The sequence below is a fragment of the Larimichthys crocea genome, chromosome I (assembly GCF_000972845.2).
Source record: "Larimichthys crocea isolate SSNF chromosome I, L_crocea_2.0, whole genome shotgun sequence".
Lineage (NCBI taxonomy): Eukaryota > Metazoa > Chordata > Actinopteri > Sciaenidae > Larimichthys > Larimichthys crocea.
In genome coordinates this window covers 16,551,678-16,571,268 of record NC_040011.1, presented here as the reverse complement: position 1 = coordinate 16,571,268, position 19,591 = coordinate 16,551,678, and the positions used below count along the sequence as shown (strand labels likewise).

At 39.4% G+C, this 19,591-nt stretch overlaps 2 protein-coding genes across 4 annotated transcripts; one reads left to right on the top strand and one right to left on the bottom strand.

Moving 5' to 3' along the window:
• The first annotated feature begins 131 nt into the window (after positions 1–131).
• On the top strand, positions 132–6,467 carry cdk5rap1 (CDK5 regulatory subunit associated protein 1). Of its 3 annotated transcripts, XM_019267313.2 has the most exons (13): positions 140–1,539; positions 1,619–1,722; positions 1,803–1,837; positions 1,945–2,045; positions 2,124–2,334; positions 2,428–2,548; positions 2,641–2,871; positions 2,993–3,090; positions 3,187–3,242; positions 3,399–3,529; positions 4,569–4,718; positions 5,174–5,314; positions 5,876–6,467. In XM_019267313.2, the coding sequence occupies exons 1-13, from the start codon at positions 1,284–1,286 to the stop codon at positions 5,975–5,977; spliced, it is 1,737 nt and encodes a 578-aa protein (XP_019122858.1). In that variant the 5' UTR covers positions 140–1,283; the 3' UTR covers positions 5,978–6,467. The 3 variants fall into 3 exon arrangements, with proteins under 3 accessions (XP_027137351.1, XP_027137347.1, XP_019122858.1); XM_027281550.1 differs by lacking the exon at positions 5,876–6,467 and having other exon boundaries at positions 132–1,539; positions 4,569–4,752; positions 4,837–5,314; XM_027281546.1 differs by lacking the exon at positions 5,876–6,467 and having other exon boundaries at positions 132–1,539; positions 4,569–4,757; positions 4,836–5,314.
• Positions 6,181–13,793, bottom strand: LOC104934020 (bactericidal permeability-increasing protein). The gene is made up of 16 exons (XM_010749579.3): positions 13,645–13,793; positions 11,982–12,089; positions 11,777–11,891; positions 11,542–11,673; positions 11,305–11,460; positions 11,124–11,187; positions 9,153–9,213; positions 8,980–9,071; positions 8,680–8,856; positions 8,541–8,600; positions 8,283–8,450; positions 8,133–8,200; positions 7,976–8,018; positions 7,830–7,893; positions 6,903–6,979; positions 6,181–6,755 (listed from the first exon to the last, which is right to left on the bottom strand). The coding sequence occupies exons 2-16, from the start codon at positions 12,082–12,084 to the stop codon at positions 6,714–6,716; spliced, it is 1,422 nt and encodes a 473-aa protein (XP_010747881.1). The 5' UTR covers positions 12,085–12,089; positions 13,645–13,793; the 3' UTR covers positions 6,181–6,713.
• Between the last annotated feature and the right edge of the window lie 5,798 nt (positions 13,794–19,591).

The window sequence follows — 19,591 nt, the reverse complement described above, 5'->3', positions numbered from 1 at the left end:
AACCATTATATTATCATCTCTATCTTACATATCCATAATGCAAATGAAACATAAAACATCCAGTGTGATTGCTCAAGGAAATACAGACACATCTATAGACAAAAGTAACAGGAACAGGAATGTCTTTAAAAATCTTTTTTATTTTAAAAATAAAAATCCCCAACACATTTCTGCCTCATAAACTATAATTCATTTAAATAAATAGCCCTGTGACACATTTTAAAGCCTGACATTAAGTTTCATGAACTCTCATGTATTGCATGGTGACAGACTGTATTGTGTTAAAGGTTTATGTTGTGCACACATTGTATTGAACAGCTGGTGATACAGATGGAGTAACAGCAGACATACGCACAGTGTTTCTTGTGATAATGAGACATTAATACATGAATTAATTAACATTCTGTCACTGGGATGATTTCTATGAGGATAATAGGATAATAAACTGCTTATTTATTTGTGTATTTATTTATTTATTGTGCTACCCCCCACTCCATATTCTTGGATATTTTTCTCCATAACATGAAAACAACACGTAAAATTCTGTCTCTCACTAATAAGTGTTCCACTTTAAGACTGATGAAAGATTTTGGTGATTAATTAATTTAAAAAAAACGTCGACGCGCGGAACGTGATGTTTTCAGACGGACCGTGAAGGTTGGACACATTTTGCTAACGGACCATCACGATTCAAGACAGTTCTCTGTTGTCTACTTCCGTCTTCGCTGAGAGGTCAAACACGGTTTTAATTACCCAACAATGTTTTTTGTTTTTTTTTCTGTCATGTCCTTCATAGTTACCCGAACAGTCTAAAATTAAAATTGTCCGTGTGAGTTAGTGAATTATCTCCGGGCGCCATGTTTGTGAGGTCAACAACAATAATAACTCTGTTGGACGCGCGTGCACCTGAGTTCAAACACAGATATCCTTCATGATATTTATCGTACATGAGTTTCTATAAGGGAGAGTTTCCAAATCCGTTCCCAAGACTATTATTACCGAGAGACGTTTATATTTCAGACAGCTTGGCGCCTTTTGCAGGTTTCTGTGGCGTTACTTCGGAGTGGAGTGACACTTCTCTTGATGTTGAAACATCTTTGGCTACACACGGCATGAGCGCCTTGAATGACATTTACCCAACGCAGCTAAACAGTGATAACCCATTAAGATACACAAGGGACAGCATGTTGGCTGATAAGAAGGATAAAAGTAAGTAAGGTAGAGCTCAGTCCGACAGGTAGCTGCAAAGTCTTTGCTCTTGTAGCTCGCTAACTGACCTAAGCATGGACTACTTCAGGACTTTAAGACCCTTGTTTACAATTTCCCAACACTGGATCCGACCCAGATACTGCTCCAATGTGGCTAAAAGCAGTGTTACTTCAAGAGAGAGGAAGTTCAAGTCCCACATATCCTCTGGTCCAAGTTTCCAGGATTTCCTCAAAGGAGTTTCAGTCCCAAAGACTCCTGCTGCAGATGGACAAGACTGTGACACACACAGCTATCTGTCTGAGGAGCTGCACATGGGCAATTCAAGAAAAGGTCAGACACAGACATAAAGGTTGATTTTGATTGTTGTGTGGGACAAATGTTAAGTCTCTGTTTCCACTTCATGTTTCAGTGTATTTTGAAACGTATGGATGCCAAATGAACGTGAACGACACAGAGATCGCCTGGTCCATTCTGCAGAGGAAGGGATATCAGCGCACGGCTGATCTGAGCGAGGTACGGCAGAGCTCCTCTTTACACCATTTGAACATTGTTTGTATCAAAACAGTTCACTAACAGAATGGTTGTGATTTCAGGCAGACGTTGTCCTTCTTGTAACCTGCTCCATAAGGTAAGAAAATGTCACAAACCCTCCAAAGTGATACTTCAAAATGAAAACCTGCTGCTGCTTCCAAACATTGGCCACACGATCTGATGCACTGGCTCTTCTCTCAACAGAGAAAAGGCTGAACAAACAATATGGAATCGCCTACAACAACTAACAGCTATGAAGAAGAGGCGGCTGAAGACCTGCACGCCGATGAAAATCGGGATTTTAGGTAAGTTGGGTCACTCGTGTCCACGCGCGTCTTCACGGAGGTGAACAAAGGTGAATTAAATGTTGTGTGTTTGTCCAGGCTGCATGGCAGAGAGGCTGAAGGTGGAGATTTTGGAGCGGGAGAAGCTGGTAGATGTTCTCGCTGGTCCAGACGCCTACCGGGACCTTCCCCGCCTCTTGACCATAGCCGAAGGAGGTCAACAGGCGAGCAACGTGTTGCTGTCGTTAGAGGAGACCTACGCTGACGTCATGCCCGTCCAGCATGCTCCTCAGGGACACAGTGCTTTTGTGTGAGTTGTTCAGAGCAGTTCTGGTTCTTTGTCACGTCACCTTCTGTTGGTCTCATTTCTACATGACTCTGTGTGCGCTCCTTGTGCTGGCAGGTCCATCATGCGAGGCTGTGACAACATGTGCAGTTACTGCATCGTTCCCTTCACCCGAGGGAGAGAAAGAAGTCGACCCGTCAGCTCCATACTTGAGGAAGTCCGTATGCTGTCTGACCAGGTAAGTTACTCTGAAAACGAATGTGTATGTGTGTGTAGAATACTAAATACTTCTCTTCCTAACTAGTGTGTGTTGTGGATGTTTCGGCTCAGGGTGTGAAGGAGGTGACTTTGCTGGGTCAGAACGTAAACAGCTACAGGGACACGTCAGAAGAACAGTTCTGTGGCTCAGACCTGACCCAGCTCAGTCGGGGGTTTAAGACCGTCTACAGGACCAAACAGGGAGGTCTGCGCTTCTCCGACCTTCTGGACAGAGTATCGTGCATCGATCCCGACATGAGGATCAGATTCACTTCCCCTCATCCCAAGGATTTTCCTGACGAGGTACACGATACACTTCACTCACTTTTAAACAAGGCTGTTAAACATGCACATCCGTGTTTTTCCTGTCTTAAATGGGGCTGGTTGAGCCTGCCTGACCTGCTCTGTGTGCTGGTGTTTGCAGGTTTTGCATCTGATTGCGGAGCGAAAGAATATTTGTCAGCAGATCCACCTTCCAGCCCAGAGTGGAAGCAGCAAGATCCTGAAAGCAATGCGCCGTGGGTAAGACAGCACTCTGCTTTTTTTTTTTTTCGGCAAAGTAAGTCACCCGTCATAGCAGTTCAGTCGTAGTCAAGTGTAGTCTTTTATCTTTTGCAGCTACACGAGAGAGGCCTACTTTGATCTTGTGAGGAACATCAAGACAATCATCCCAGGTACGCTGCAAAAAAACAGGTTTCATTTCCTTTAATCTCCAAGAATGGAACGAGTTTATTCCAATAAAATGACTGTGGCTTTAAAGCCTTGATGAGGTGTGTGTGTGTGTGTGTGTTTTCTGTGTTTGACATGGTTTGACGTGTCTTGTGTGTCAGAGGTGAGCCTCAGCAGTGACTTCATCTCGGGCTTCTGTGGCGAAACCGAGGACGACCACCAGCAGACTCTGTCTCTGATCAGAGAGGTGGGCTACAATGTCGGGTTCCTGTTCGCCTACAGCATGAGAAAGGTGAGGTCTTGTGTGTGTTTGTCGTTTGTTACACCGCAAATCATTCAGTGTGTTAGAAATGAATGAGCCATGTACGTTGACAAGAACACTACCAGAGAATGTGCAGAGAAAGTTAACTCTGTGACGTGGTTAAGTGCAGGAAAGCTCATGGCTTGGATTAAAGAAGTCGCACCAGCAGGGCCGATAATGACTGAAGCAAAGTAGGGATGACAAATGTTTGCCAGAATTTAGATTTTTTTATTTTGATTAAACAATTTAAATATTAAAAAAACTTAGACTGGCCTAAAAGTAAGAAAATAAATCTCTTCCTGCTAGACGACTCTGTGAAGAGAATAAAGAGACTGTACGTGTTATTAGACGAAGAGATGGTTCTCTTGCCTGCTCGATTGTTGTTGGGTATCTTCATACGTGATGCCTTTTTAAGTTTTTATCATATCATTTTTTTCATTGCTGCCTGGATTAAACTTTGCGATGTAAAGTTACGGAGGATGTTGCATGTTAGCTAACCCGACATCAACACTACTCGTGCCGGCAGATACAGCGTTAATGTCATCGTAACTCAGCATGCTCTGGGCATTTTCTTTCTGTCCACTGTCTCCCTGGTTAGTGCCATCTCAAACAGATTTATTGTTCAGCTTAGACGCTGGAATCGACTGGTAGAATCTCAAAGCAGACCACAATGATGAAAAGCCATCCCTATAACTTCAATTCTAGAGTGCAACAAAGATGACTACAGTGTGGACATTAGTATGGAGAGAGCGTCAGCCCGGCGAGTGGCAGGTGGCTTCATAAAGACATGACAAGTTAACCGTAGATTTAAATAAACATCCCATGAACGTCAGAGTAAATAGAAATATGAATCTACCCTGTGTAATCACTTTGCGAACTTTTGAATACTAATTAGGTAGACTTGACAAGTTCTTGACCAAGAACATGACCATAAGCTCTATACAATTCTTCAGTAATTGTTCTTTTCAGTCTCCTCAAAGATCTTAATTTAAACCTCTCTTGCTGTTGCCCTCGTGCTTTCCTCTCTCAGAAAACCCACGCCTTCCATCGGCTACAAGACGACGTGCCGGCAGAGGTGAAGCAGCAGAGGCTGGAGGAGTGTATCAGCGTATTCAGAGAGGAAGCTGCAAAGGTCAACGGCGCTCTCGTTGGCAGCACGGAGCTTGTCCTGGTGGAGGGAGTGAGTACTGCACGCATGACTGACACATCAACGCATTATTATTATTATTATTATTATTATTATTATTATTATTATAAATTTACTATTTTTATTTTTTACTATTTTTTAAGATTAAGATATTATTATTATTATTATTATTATTATTATTATTATTATTATTATTATTGTTATAGGATTATATTATAGGATGTTGACTCAAAGACAGAATAGATTGACATCGCCCTGGCTTATTTTTGAGAAAAGTATCGTGGGAGATGATGTTTGATTGTTTTTAGCATGACTCTACACTCTTAGACTGGTTTATACGAGGGAGAGGGTTGATTGGATTTGTGGAAATGCAGAAATTAAATCAGTAATTAGCAACATTTCCCACCATGGTTAAAAGTAGTAGTCCTGTACTGGTTTACTGTTGGTTAACTCGTTATCAGGCTAACACCGCTCATCTTTTGATGCAGGAAAGTAAAAGATCTGCCAAGGACCTGTGTGGGAGAACTGACGGCAACATGAAAGTGATTTTCCCTAAAGAAGATGTTGCTGTTCAGCCTGAAGACTCCGACACGGCACCGGTCAATGCTGGAGACTATGTGCTGGTGAAGGTAGGTGAAGGTTTGGCTCATAGAGATTTCCATTTTTCTTTTTTCCTCTGTTCTATTCACTGGTTCAAGGTGGGCGTGGCTCAGCGGGAAGAAAAGTCATGTCACATATTTGCCTGCTCCAATCAGGATTTGTAGTGTTCATAAACTCTCAATAATAATAATAATAATAATAATAATGATCAATAATACCTCATTATGTGTTTTAAACATTGACTGTTGCATATTTAGTCATGAAGTCTTAATGTTCGAGAAAAATACATAAGACTAAATGTTAAATATAAAATTTCTAAAATGTATAAGGTTATTATCACCCTAAAAAAAACCAAGAGTTAGTTTCAAATTATGTTGATAAAGTTTTTCATCAGTTAAAGGAGTTACTCAGGTTTGGAAGTGTTAAAAAAATCTATCCCAGATGTTCAGATGTAGGCACTCCTTTAATAAAATCATGTCAATGGAGCTGTGAGACACCAAAAAAAAGGTCCAAATATAGGCAAGAAAAGACATCATCTGACACTTTCTGCTGTCGCTCGTTCACTCTGACGTTTTGTGTTTTTGACATAGATTTCGTCGGCCAACTCTCAGAGCCTGAGAGGCCGAGCCATCAGTCACAGCTCCCTCGGAGACCCAGCGAAACACTATGAGACTGTCCAGACAGCAGTTTGATGTGTCAACAGACGCAGCCATGATTGAAACATGCCCACGAGCATCTAATGGTGACACAACAGGAAAAAAAACTACTACTTTTCTTTTGCATTTTGTCCGTCTTCCTGTCGCACTGGACTCTGATGTGCCATTAAAAACCTATAAATGTTATTTATACAATGTGTATGTACAATACATTAAACTGCTGAAAATACTGGACACTGTTTGGGGTGTGTTTGTTTAATACAGAATACTGTGACTGATTGGTTTTTGTCTGAAGTAGTGCTTGATTGATGTCTTGGCTTTTTTTTTTTTTTAAGGGACTATCCAAACCACAGTAAAAGCTCGTGGATCAGCACATTTGTAGAATCACTCTCTGAGCTTCAAAGTCCAAAACTTTGAGAAAGAATTTGTCCAAAGTCAGCAGCAGAAAGTGCTGTGATCGGCTTTGGAAGGAGTGTGTTATTATAAAAAATAAAAAAAAAGATGCAAAGCCTGTCCTGCAGCAGACTGTGTCCTGTTAGGACACGACTTCACTCCACATTAAAAAAAGAAAAGAAAAGAAAGCTGATAGAAAAAAAGTAAAATGATCAAATCAGGATATCTGTTACACCTTTCTCAGGCTGATAGGAGAGGTAATAATCATACATCATATATCATTTTTCCTGTGAAATTTCTGTCAGGTAGTCAGTACTCATACTGTGATTATATCTTCATGTGTTCTTGGTGGCAGATATGAATTCTGGGGAAATGCCATTCAGTCTTTGAACTGAACATCTGTCCCAATCAGCATGTAGTCCTAGAGAAAAATACAGCACAACAACAAGTAGTTAATCATCTGGACATTTCATGTTTTCTACGAAGTTATCTGGCCTCATTTAAAATCCCTGTCACATAATAAACACTCAAAAGCTTGCAGTTTTAGAAATAATATTCAGTCTCTGACCTTTAGGACCTGAAGCTGAGTGTTCACAAGCTTCATCTTTCCAAGTGTAGGAAGTGGGTATCCTTTTGCAAGTTGAGCTAGAAAGCAAAAATGTAGATAAACTAGTCACAAAAATCATACGTGGCAAACATTCTAATAATATTTTTAGCAGGGGGTTTATGTTAAATTGTTATTGCAAAGGATTCATGCATGAAATGCAGCTCAAAGTGTGTTCCAAAAAGATAATCATGAAATAAATAAACATGAAAAGGACAACACAAAAGAAAAATGAACATTACGAGGACAAGTGGTGCAGTCTATTGTAAATTCTAAATTGAATAAACATAAATAGATATGAAACGTGATAAAAATGTAGTGACAGCAATTTAGCGGTGTACAAGGAGGTTATACAAGTATGACGTCAATAAATACAAAGCTGTTTTTAAAGGGTGACCAGGTCAGAAAGCTGCAATCACTGATTTCTTTTTCACCACTTGGGGGCAGCAGAAACAAGTTGTGAAACACAACAGTGACATATTATCAACTTTTAAGTGGATATGAACTTTTAAGCAAACATCTGCTTATTTACACATCCAGCAGTTATGGAGCAATGTTATAATTTATTTGTAGTCCCATCTCTGCTCACCTGGTGAATGTGAGTCCAATATTCCCTCTCGTTTTACCTCTTCCAGGTCCTGGGGGAAATACCTGGTAGTCGCTACTTGTTTCTGTCCACCGTTTGGTGGTGTGGAGTTCATGTACAGTCAGCTTTAAGAGACATTTGCCTGATAATGGCTGTTTTTTTTTTTAAGTTGCAGGAAGCTTGACCTCTCTTTTCTGTTTTATATAGCTCTTTTAAGATTTATTTCTGAATCAGCTGAAGTCTGTCAGTGGAGCATATAATGACATGACACGACAAGAGTACAAACTGAAAATGCAAGAACTCACCATTCAGCTTAGGTATCACTACCACTTTGAGGACCATCTGGAAGATGCTGTGAAGGGCTTTGACCTGCAGAGTTCGGGTTGGAGTTAGTCTTTTAGCTCGGTACTGTTGGTACACACTGTGACTCATTTTAAAATGCAGCTCTCACCTGAAACTCTCCCACATAACTTGTCCCCAAGGTCAGTTCCATGCTGTGAAAATTAGGCAAAATTAGACAGTGATGTTCATCTTTGCGAGGACCTTTTGACTCCATTTTTCTCTTCTGAGAGGAATTACTGATTTTGTTTTACTTTTTACTGACTCACTTGTTGAGGGTGACAGCTCCAGCCAGCCGCATTCCACTGACAAATACTTGGGCGCTGACACTGGCATCCTGCAAAGAGGTAAGAATGTTTTCTTTATTGCTTTTCCAAACCACACAAATGGCTCTTTATCTTGACAGAGGTGTAACCTACCAAGTTCAGGACAAAGAGAGGGGTAAGGGTGCCGTTGGATTGGATAGCGTATGCTGTCACCGAGGCAGTTGCCTGAACTGTCACATTGCTGGGTTCAAAAGTGATGACGGGGGTTTTCACTGTCTTCACCAGCAGTTTCATCATCAGACCTGGGAAAAGCTTGGCAATCTGAAGATACACCGACACATATAGCTGAAAGGTTGCCTGTGAATGTGACGCTCCTTATAAAATCAGTGAAATGTGAAAAGCACTCGTCACCTGCGGGATGACGACTCCGAACGTTCTGGTGTTGAGTCGGATGGGAGAGCTTTTAGGGAGCTATTGTGAGAGAAAGATTGTAGGTCAGTGTGGCATCATGAAAGGAGATCCATGATGGTAATTGGAGGATAAAGCTCACCATGTCATCTGTGATGTAAAGGCTCAGGGCTCCAGCTTTGTTGTAGACAAAGGCTGCAGAGTTGGTGGTAAAGGCGGACAGGCCGATGTACAACATGTTGTTGACCTCAGGCGGCATGGAAAAGGCTGTGGGGGAGAATGGAGGCTCCTGATGCTTCCCGATGTTGTAAAATTCGCCCTAATTAACAAAGAAACAGCAGAGACAAAAGAGTTGTGCCATTACCACTACTGTCTTTTCCTTTATAGGCAAACTGAAGCTTCAGGTATATATAAAATGTACCTTATAGTGATATAGAATTACCTTCAAGCTCAAGTCAACGGAAGAATTAGCAATTGTGGGCGATGACACCATGGAGTATTCAATCTCTGCATACTGGTCCACTTTGGCTACAACTGCAGTAGGGTAGAAAGTCTCTCAAATATTCAGCATCAATAAAACATCAAAATATGTGACATAAAGAGAGAGTGTTTTACCGTTGAGAGTTTTCAAATAAGGGTTCATATCATTTACTGCATTAGCCACCAGAGGGCACATCTGAAACAACAAAGAACAGGGAAAGTCTGGTTGACGCTCACTGTCACACAGTGATTCCTGACTGGAGAAAACAATGATTAAAAGTAGATACAGAATGCTTCAGAATCAAACCAAAAGCCAAGAAAAGAACTTTCTTGAAGAATGTTTTGTCCAGTTACCTCTTTTTTTGATTAGTTAATGAAATTAGAAAAGCGTGTAAGTGATACGGATTTTGTTGTCCTTGTAATCTCTGTGAGCACTTCCTATCATATGACTTATGTTATCTAAAGTGGCTGTAAGTGCCACAGAAAAAGAATACCAAAAACATACCTTAATTCTTCTCTGTCCTAACTTCTTAGTTTTTCTAGCTAGATTCAGTCCAAAGGACTCTCCTAAGATCTGCACACAATCACTCATTGACTCATTGCATCGGAGAACAACAAAAATAAATTGTTAAACATAAACTTATTGCATATTTTGACTGCAAGCGAGTTAATCAGGATGCTCACTAGCAAACTGAAACAATCCAGTATCACCGGAGAAGAGTGTTTGCACAAATGAAACTGTTTGGAAAATACAGTGTTCAATTGCACTTTTTACTCCACTACTTTTATCTGACAACTAACTAGTTACTTTACCAAATAACACTTAACATAAAACACACTTAATAAGTTTATAAAATAAAATACATTGTGACAAAGAATAGAATTTTGGCTTGTGAGCTCTTACATAAAAAGAGTGTGACTAGCTGAGGCTCCATCACATGTTTCAGATATCTGCTAGTTGTTGTAGCAGTTCCACTAAAGACAGATTTCACCTCTAGACTTCTTTATACAGTGTTACAAATGATTAAGCAAATACGATTTCAATTAAACAAACATTTGATTTTTTAGTTTTTCAGTGAAAGTTTTCAATTATGCGTCTTCCCCTGTCTGTTTAGATGACACTGACATCAATCTCAGACAGGTTTGGTAATTTGTTTACCAAGTGAGCCTAAAAACACAGATCTTTCTGTGTATAAAAAGTGTGAAATAGTGCAGTATCTTGCAAAAGGTATGACAACACAGGATATTTCACAAAAAATTAAGAGAGATAATTGAACTGTAAGAAGGTTTGTGTTTGATTCAGAGTGCAGATGCATTAATTCAGATAAATGTGTGTCAAGGAAAGGTTTGTGTAAGGCAAATTTATCGTATTATAAAAGAAGTAGGGACAAAACACTTTATGTCTGTGTGTGTGTCATTCATGACTATTGTGTGAAAGAGTATGTGTTTCTTATCATTTCTTATCAAATTTGCCCACTTTACACACACACACACACACACACACACACACACACACACATACGCACACAAAAAAAATGGATGTTGACATTGTTCTTTTGCTGAGTAATTTTCTTTTCCAATTTTCAAAATGTTTTAAAAATGTTTAAAGTGAAAAATACATTCATGAAATCATTCTTGTGTGGACCTAAATATAATACAAAATATAATACAAATGATTATTTTTAATCAAAATGACAAAAGTGGTATAAAAATACATTGTCATTTTCGACCCACTTATGGAAGAGTGTAGGGTCCAAAACTTCTGGATCTAAGGGTTTATCATCTCACAGTCCCTCAGATGTATCTGGTTACCCTTTGGAGGGCTCCCGATAGGTCGGGAAGTACTTGACTAAACTACCAAGCTGTACAAGAAAAGGTAAATAAAACTAGCTCAACCAGCAAATGGAGATTATACATTAATACATCAATATTAACAATCTAATAATATCATAACACTTACTTTCTTTTAATACTTATAGTACAGTATTTATCTTATAATACTGATTTGTATTTTTGTTTGAGTATGAAGTACTTTCACTTTCTAGTATTTTACTTAAATTAAGGATGTAAATACCAAGGGACAAATAAAGGATGGTTTGCCCTCACCTTTTTCTCCATTGCTTGTCGCAAAGCTTTACTAACGAATTTCTTGAAGAGATTGTACAGCCAGCTGAAACATAAAGCAGACACAGGAATTAAGGGAGACTGCAGTATGTCAAGCCTGCCATTGTAAAAATGCATAGGTTCAAACAATGGTGCAAAAGAAACACTCCTGTGTTTCTTTTACCTGGCTCCATGGTGGAATTTGATGGTCGCACTGTTGACAGTGGCCGAACAGTTGACAGTACTGACCACTGGCCGGCCTGTCTCGTCACTCTTAGTAGCAATGGTTGTAGTGATGGAGAGTCCGCTCACCTTCAAATCAAAAGTGCCACTGTCCTTTCTGTTTAGAGAGAGGAGTCACTCAGTTCTGCAGTGAAAATATCACTAACCTGAGATGAGGATGAAATCTTTTCTCACTCACATTATTTTGAGGTACTTAACCCTCCAGTTTCCATGTAGGCTGATGAAGGCGTTACTAATAGACAGTCTGACACCAGACCCTGGCACCAGATCCAGCGCAGACTGTGGTAATTGCACATTGTCTATTTGCATACTGGAAGAAACAACATGCTTGTTTGTAAAGGTACTTGGGGGTAAAAATACCACCTTAAGTATCCAAGTTTCCAACAGAATTCACTGGAGTGTTTGATTCTTACTTTGACAGGCTGTACTGGACTTTGCCTATGGGAGCCACCGACTGTGACCCTGAGAAATCTGGGATTTTGATGGTTTTGAGTTTCCTCTGGATTGAAACCATCCCCAGTTGCCTGCCTAGCAAAAGAACATCAAATTTTAATGATGAAATTCTGTGGAGATCGTTGCATTTTAACTGAAAGGGAGATCTGGTGCTGCAAAGCTTACCATATTCAAGGCCTTTTCTTGTTAGTTCTACCTTTACCCCGGGATTGATGCTTAAGGTCGCAGGGATCAAAGCCCCCAGAGCCAGCCAACAGCTAAAGAACATCCTGACTGTCGGGAGATAAAAAGGATATCTTTTTTTATGGCCATGACCACGAACCAGCAAGTTTCTGCTTCTGTGTAGTTGTCATGTTTGTTGTTCTGCAATGAATGTTTGACAATTGGTAAATCGAGGATTTTTTCACAATTTACTGGTTCCTTGTTCTTCATTTATCTGACTCATAGATGAAGCTCATACCTCAGCAACACATATTACTTATGCCAGTGACTTCTCCTTAACTTACTCCTACTCTCCACGATGAAGACAGTTGGAGATTTTGGCTGTGTGTGTAGTTTTTTAATCATTTTCCAAACAATGTAACAATGTGAAAAGATCCACAATGAAGTCAAACCTTTAGTACTCTGATTATACCAGTGCATTCGTGTAAAAATACGCTATTATCAACAGAAAATACTTAAATCATCAAACATAAAAGCACCTTTAACACTCTGTGACTCATATACTTAGACATCATAAATGTGACATGGGGCCAACTAGGTGCTGCTTTTTAATTTTCAGCCATTAAAGTTTGAAAACTGATTTAACCTTCAACAACGTCTTTTTATTTTATGAGCTCATCATATATATTTAAATATGAAATCAATATGAACAATAGGAAATACTCAAACTTGTACTGAACTACAGTACTTGAGTAAATGTACTTTGTAGCACTTTCCTGGGTCGGGGGTTCCTGCTTTTGTGACCTGTGAAAGAGCTGACTGTGCTGTAGGAGAAACCACATGACCACATGATTGAATTAGGCTGATATTAAAGGCCCACCCTACCGTCTTTGTAAACATTTTGAATATGATATGACATATTGAATATGCATATACATGTTTGTTTTTTTGCAGATGGAAAAGCACTTTTTGAAACACTGAAGTGATTGCATTTCTAGATACTGTTTTAACATTACAGTATTAGTGCCATGGCGGTCACATACTGTTTTTTCTCACTTACATCAGTCGCAGAGGAATGAAAAACATCAAACTAATTCGTCCCTGTGCTTTTGGTAATGTTGCTTGAACTTGAAAAGCATGTTCTGTGTGTGAGCAACAGCTCTGAACGCATCTAAGAACAGACTGAGCTGATCAAATTGAAGACATGTGACTAGCAGTGTGGGTAAGAAGCGCCAATAACAACAAAACACTGATTGTACATACTAAGACAGCAGCGCTTCAGTTCACCGTCTCAACTAAATGTCCATCCCAAAACACAATACACAAAAGCATTACATCTTTCTTTAGCTGTGTTACAGCTAAAGAATTTTCAATACATAGTATTTGTCTTAACAGCTTGCTTCTAAAAGCATCAAATATTCTTGCTTTTTTTTTTTATTATGTCAGATTATTATATCCACACACTTTTCAACAAATGAGATGAAGCAGAGGTCGAAAAGAACAACCTTCCCAAAAAAATCACAATCAATCAGACACTTTAGGAGACTGGGATCTGCCTTTGTTAAGAAAAGTTAGAATAGAGATTAATTTTTGAGAGTAAAAAAAAAATCTCCAGAATACATTTGTAAAATATCGCCCCGCACAGTGAATATACACCCAGTCTTACCTGAAACAGCAGCTTGCAAGCACCAGGCTGTGGTTTGGGAAGTGACTACCAGCAAGTCAGAGTGAAAGAAGAAGGGAGGCACATGGGATCTAATTTACTTACTCAATCAGGAACTTAAAATGGGTGGAGGACTCTCTCACATAAAGCAACAATGATCAGACTTGGTATTTGACATATCTTCACAGTTTTCTCATAATCTCTTTAGAATCACAGAACACGGCCAGTGTTCTTATCTGGTTGTTGTTTGCATCAAAGTGGTTGGACAAGTTTTTATTTGTGTTGCTGATGCCATGTTTCTAGTTCCTTGTATGAATGTCCAGGACAGAGTAATGCACGTGCAAACACGTGCATAAACGTGTTCCTCGAGCAACTTTTTAACGAATAAATCTGCGTGACAATGGCTCCTAGTTGAGCTTAACACCTCAGCCGGACAGAACAAAAGCAAGTGTTATACATGAATATGAAAAAAAGGAATGTAGTGTGTGAGTGTGTTTGTCCGTTCTGCTTCTGCCATTGTTCAACTGTGTAACAGAACAAAATGATTTTCCTCGTATTGAGAATAAAAGACCACGGTGTTTCATTAGCACACAAAGCAAGTCGTGATGGAAAAATAAAATCATGTTCACTGTCCGTCCTCTCAACGTGGACTAAACTACACTTGTTGTTATCATAATGTGCTTCTGTTAGTTGATTTAAAGGTACATACTTCACCAGAGACTGAACATTCCAAACAATGTTAAATTCAGAGCATAGAAACAAGAATGTTTTATTTTCAGCATGATTTATCTCTCCTGTCACGTCTTTCAATTAAAGATAATCAACAATCCACAGAGGACTAATTCCTCTGTCATATCGAATGCCAAGTAATTGCATTGTTCTAAACATAAACACTTGGATCTCCATTACTAGACTGTTAACTGCTCAAAATATGATATGTTTCAATTTGTTCATGTTCAAATCAAATTAAAATGATTTCCTGTGATCACAAATTTGGAAAGTGGGCCTGTGTTCGAGATAAGTCGCAGTAGAGAAAGTGAGAGAGCAGTGCTTGCTCCTGCCTTCGTTACCACCGCTGAGGTGCCCTTGAACAAGGGTCTTAATCTCAAAGTGCTCAGCTTCTATACTGGCCGGCTTCCAGACACCAGCAGTGGGCGTTTGCGTACACGGTGTCTTTGGAAAAGAGTCTATTGTCTCTGGCTGACACTTGAAGAAGCAGCTTAAACCAGCTCGGCTTCATGCCTCTAAAAGAATGTGCAACGTCAACACATTTTTGTTTGGACAGACTGTGACAGACTTGATTGACATTTGCCCTAGCTTTGGTGAGCCTGTCCTAGACCAGGACTAATAATACCTGCAACTGTGTGTAAGGGTTTTAACTGGACCCCTTTCCATCAGTGCTCCAATCCTGTAGCTTCTCCTCAAGAGATTGTCTTAGTGGTTCACGTGCCTTGGTGTTGCAACATGTTTTTTCCTGACATTTCAAGTACATCTCTGCTGATATACGATAAATAATAATAAATTAAAACCATTTGTCTACGACACCTTTTTCCAGTGGTTATATACAATGGAGTTTTTTATAACTAGGTTCAGGAATAAGGGCCACACCTCATACTTATCCCATTTCTGTTCTCCATGTATTTAAGCACTCCTTTTCCGTCTACTCCTTCTTTGACTCCGCTGTCACATCCCCACCCCCCCAAACCCTCTTTTTTGTTTGTCTTCCTTTTTCTCGTCTCCATTCTCACCCAGGAACCAGGGGGCTCTAATCCGTAGAGTCACAGAGAGACAGTTCCCCCACTCAGTGTCTCCATCCCTTTTAGGTTCTCTCCGGGATCCCTTCTGTCCACCCGTCAACCTCAGGACCACTCTACCGATGGTCCTGCCTCCTCCCCCTACCCCTCATCCTCGCATCCCTCATCCCTCTCACCTTTCCTCCCCTTATCCCTTCCTCCCTCCATCCTAACATCCCTCATCCTCCGACCCTCATCCCTCCATCCCTCAACCCCTCTAACCCTCCTTCCCTAAACCCTCTCCACAGCATATCACCCATGCTTCACAAATGTTACTTGTAATACACATGTTTAAACTTGATCTGTACAGGTGTGGTCCTTGTTAGTGAATTCTATATTTCTATAACTAAAGGTCTCTTCAGTTGTGTAGCAGTGCTTCATGAAGGGGGCTTATTCTTCAATAATGCCCCCCAATTTTATTTGAAGTAGTACCTCAAGCATAGGACCAATGCCCTGTGTTATAAACAGTGACATATAACACTTACATAATTAGTTAATCCAAAATGGCCCAGTTGTATTTAAATGTGTCAATTAACTTCTGCTGCTTGACTTCAGGGAGTAAGGATCATTACAAGTGAGACAATTACATAATTATGTATAAGCGTTCCTTAATCCTTACTCCTTATGCTCACAACTACACCATGCCTTAGCCCTCCCAGATTAAAAAAAAATTGCTTCTTGCTGAACACTGCAGAATTAAGTGCATCAGAAGGATTTAGATGTGGGTATACACAAACTGAATTAAAAGTGTACACTCAGCATACCTGTGTATGGTCTCTGAGGTATAGGTTTATATTACTTGAACTAGGTTTCAGGGCCCCTGGCTTGATGACCAGGGGTAAAATATGTAGTGAAATGAAGTTGAATGAATACTGCTGAGTCTCTATTCACATACTTCCATACGTACACTTGATAGTTTGAGTCCATAAATGCATTCACACTGTTAGTTATGTCAATATGAATTGTGAGAAGCCACCAGGTAAATTCCACAGCAACAAATATACAAATGAAAGTTGTACATATGTTTAATATATATAGAAACATATATTCATTTTGTGGCGTTTTTGTCACAAGAAGGCTCCTCCTGCAATTCAGCCGAGGAGGGAAAAAATTCAGCGTGCAACAGACAAACTTGAACTGAGACAACACTACCCTGCTGAAGGACATAGGAAGTACATAGTGTACACAGTGTTCTATAGAAGAGTTTGTTGATAGTTTTTTCTGGAATCTAATCTATTTTTGACTGTCATTATTCAGATGAAGACATTACAAAATGTTACAAACAATTTGAATTTATACTGGGGTTCGGATGTTTTTCAATTACATGATGTGTCTATGTGTTTCTATTTCTTCCAGGTCTTGTGGGCACTTCCCTTTATTTGAGTTTTTGCGGAGGCTGGCAGGGTGAGAAAAAGTTCAACTGTTTGTATAAGTTGAGGAAGTTCAGAACAGAACAAGCTCTCTCATTAACACACCACATCCTGTTTGTTTAATACATCCAAAAACACAGTTGTACAGACAAGTTGTGATTTTACAGGGGCTATAGAATAAAGTGTATCACTCCTCAGTGGAATACAGTAGTTTCAGTAAAAGAGTTTGGCAAGAACTAAAGAAATAAATCCATGACACTACAGTAATTAAATGCAATAAATCAACAAACTAATACAAAAACTAAAGATATGAACTACTGAGCGTTAAACAAATGTATGCTGACAACATCCTGGGCACGGAGTATAGATAATTAACATGAATTTAAATTTTTTGGTCAGATGTGTAAAATATTAGCTGCCCTACAGGATCTTATTTGCATTATTCATTGTTATCAGGACATGGAACAAGACGTGTCATATGTGCCACTTTGTGCATAGATTTGTCCCTATGTGGAAAAACATCGCAGTGAAACAGACTAAGTGACAAAAGGCCAGAATGGAACCTGAGAGCAGGTCAGTTAATTCACACGGACACTCTACCTGAGATCTCACTTTACTTGTTGGGACCATTTGGACACACAGCATTGTAAAGTGTGATGTGTGTCGACACACAAAGAGCACTCTGTACTCCTTAGGGAAGGTTGGATGAAACAGAGGCTGAAGATTCTCTACAGCTCATTACAGAGGAGGTGGAAGCGTAGTCCGAGGAGGAGTTCACGCAGAGTTCAGTTCCATCGTTGTGCTTCTGCCTCCAGACTTTCCACACACAGACTTACAGCAGAGAACCATTTTTTCTTTTTGTTTCACTCATCCTGCCTGCCTGAACATTGTCAACAAGAACATGGTTCTGAATTTGAACCGTCAGTGTCAGTGTAGGTGTTCCAGTCTGAAAAACTTTTAAATTTATGTCCTGTGCAGAACATTTTTATTAGCTTTACTCAGCCTCTCACAGCACATGGGTCTGCATCTCCCTTATGTGAAGCTCCTGCTATTTTCATAATCTACATTTGTTACATGTAATCCAGGAATTCCACCTTAATGCCACACCTGTGGTACATTGCTGCCCTCTTGAGGCTGAAGGCAGCATGGCATTAAATTGTATCAACATATAAATCCTCTATGTCAAACTTTTTTTCAATGAACTGAACAGAAGTCCCCTTCCATCATGTTTATAACGCAGTGTGTTACCAAGAAATAGCAGTCACAACAGCTGCCGGCTGTTCTAGGATCTGCTGAGAAAATTCCCCCTAATATTTTGGTCTTGTTTCCCTCAAGGCCTCCACACTGTTCTTATAACAAAGATCCTTTCATTTTGATAACTTTTTTTTTTTTTAAAGTTTTTTTTTCCACCTCCGAAATGACATTTGTGTTTGCCAATACAGTATCACTCATTTGTGAGTGTGGTAAAGTTCTGAGCTGAAAACAGTAAAGGACTGTTCAAGAAGTCAGTCATGCAAAGAGAAATGTGCTGCATAGTGTGTGTGTGTGTGTGTGTGTGTGTGTGTGTGTGTGGTGTTCTCATTTAAAATTGTATGGAGGCCGAAAGCATTCAAAATTAAATAATTAAAACATTATGACTCAGACCAAAGCAACAGCCAATCACAACTGATTGTGACTGTCTTTGATTAGAGCCTTGTTTGTCTTGATTTAAAGCCTTTGTGATGAAGAATTGTTCTTATATATGTTTTTGTACAATAGAATATTAGAAATAAAAATGGTTTGGCGAAATAAGGACATTTTAACTGCTGAAGAAGCTGATGAAATAGTGCTTCATAATAATGTGGTTTACATTCTATTGTTTCATGTTATATTACATATTTATTACATAACTTCACACGTGATACATTTATTTGATGTTGTTCTTTATTTAAACTCTCTGACAAATAGCTTCCTTGTATCTACATGAGTTTTGATGATATAGTTGTACGTTGGACTCTGGGGCGTCATCTCATACACTGCCACCTACTGGTCAGTTATTTCAAGTGCAACACTAGTTTCTCCAGAAATGCTGAGCAGCTCATGAATATCTTACCAGTCATTTTACAGGAGATGGATCTTAGTAGATTTTTGCAGGCAGATGAAATTTGGTCCCATCAAATAAAAACTGTAATTGTTAAAGTTTTTAATTATTGATTTTATACTGAGAGGAAATTATGATTTATCATCCATACACTAAATTGGACATTATGCATTGCCAGCTAAATACCAACTACAGTTAACACAATCACTGTGAGTTTGTTGTTGAATGGTTCACCAGCAGGAACTTCTTTGGCTTTAAATCAATTAACTTCAGAATTATATAAATATGTAAAATATGTACAGTACAAAATATATCTACTCAGTGTTTTTGCATTGTTTTGAATAGTAAAATATGACGACAGTAGTAGTTTAATAGAAATAAATATATATTATTCTATTGTTTTCACAAAGCGCCTCCATACTATCGTGGATGCTGGCTTTTGAACTGTGCTCTGAAAAACAAGCCAGATGGTCCCTCTCCTCTCTAGCCCAGAGGACGTGGTGTGTATGATTTTCAAACAGAATTTCAAATTTTGACTCATCAGACCTCAGGACAGTTTTCCATTTTGCCTCAGTCCATCTTACAAAGGAGAGTTGTCATTTGTGGATGCAGTGATGAGCTGTGTTCACACAGTCAGTGTTTTTGGAAGTGTTCCTCAGAAGTCATCACATGAAGTGATGTCCACAACAGAATTGTGTCTGTTTTTG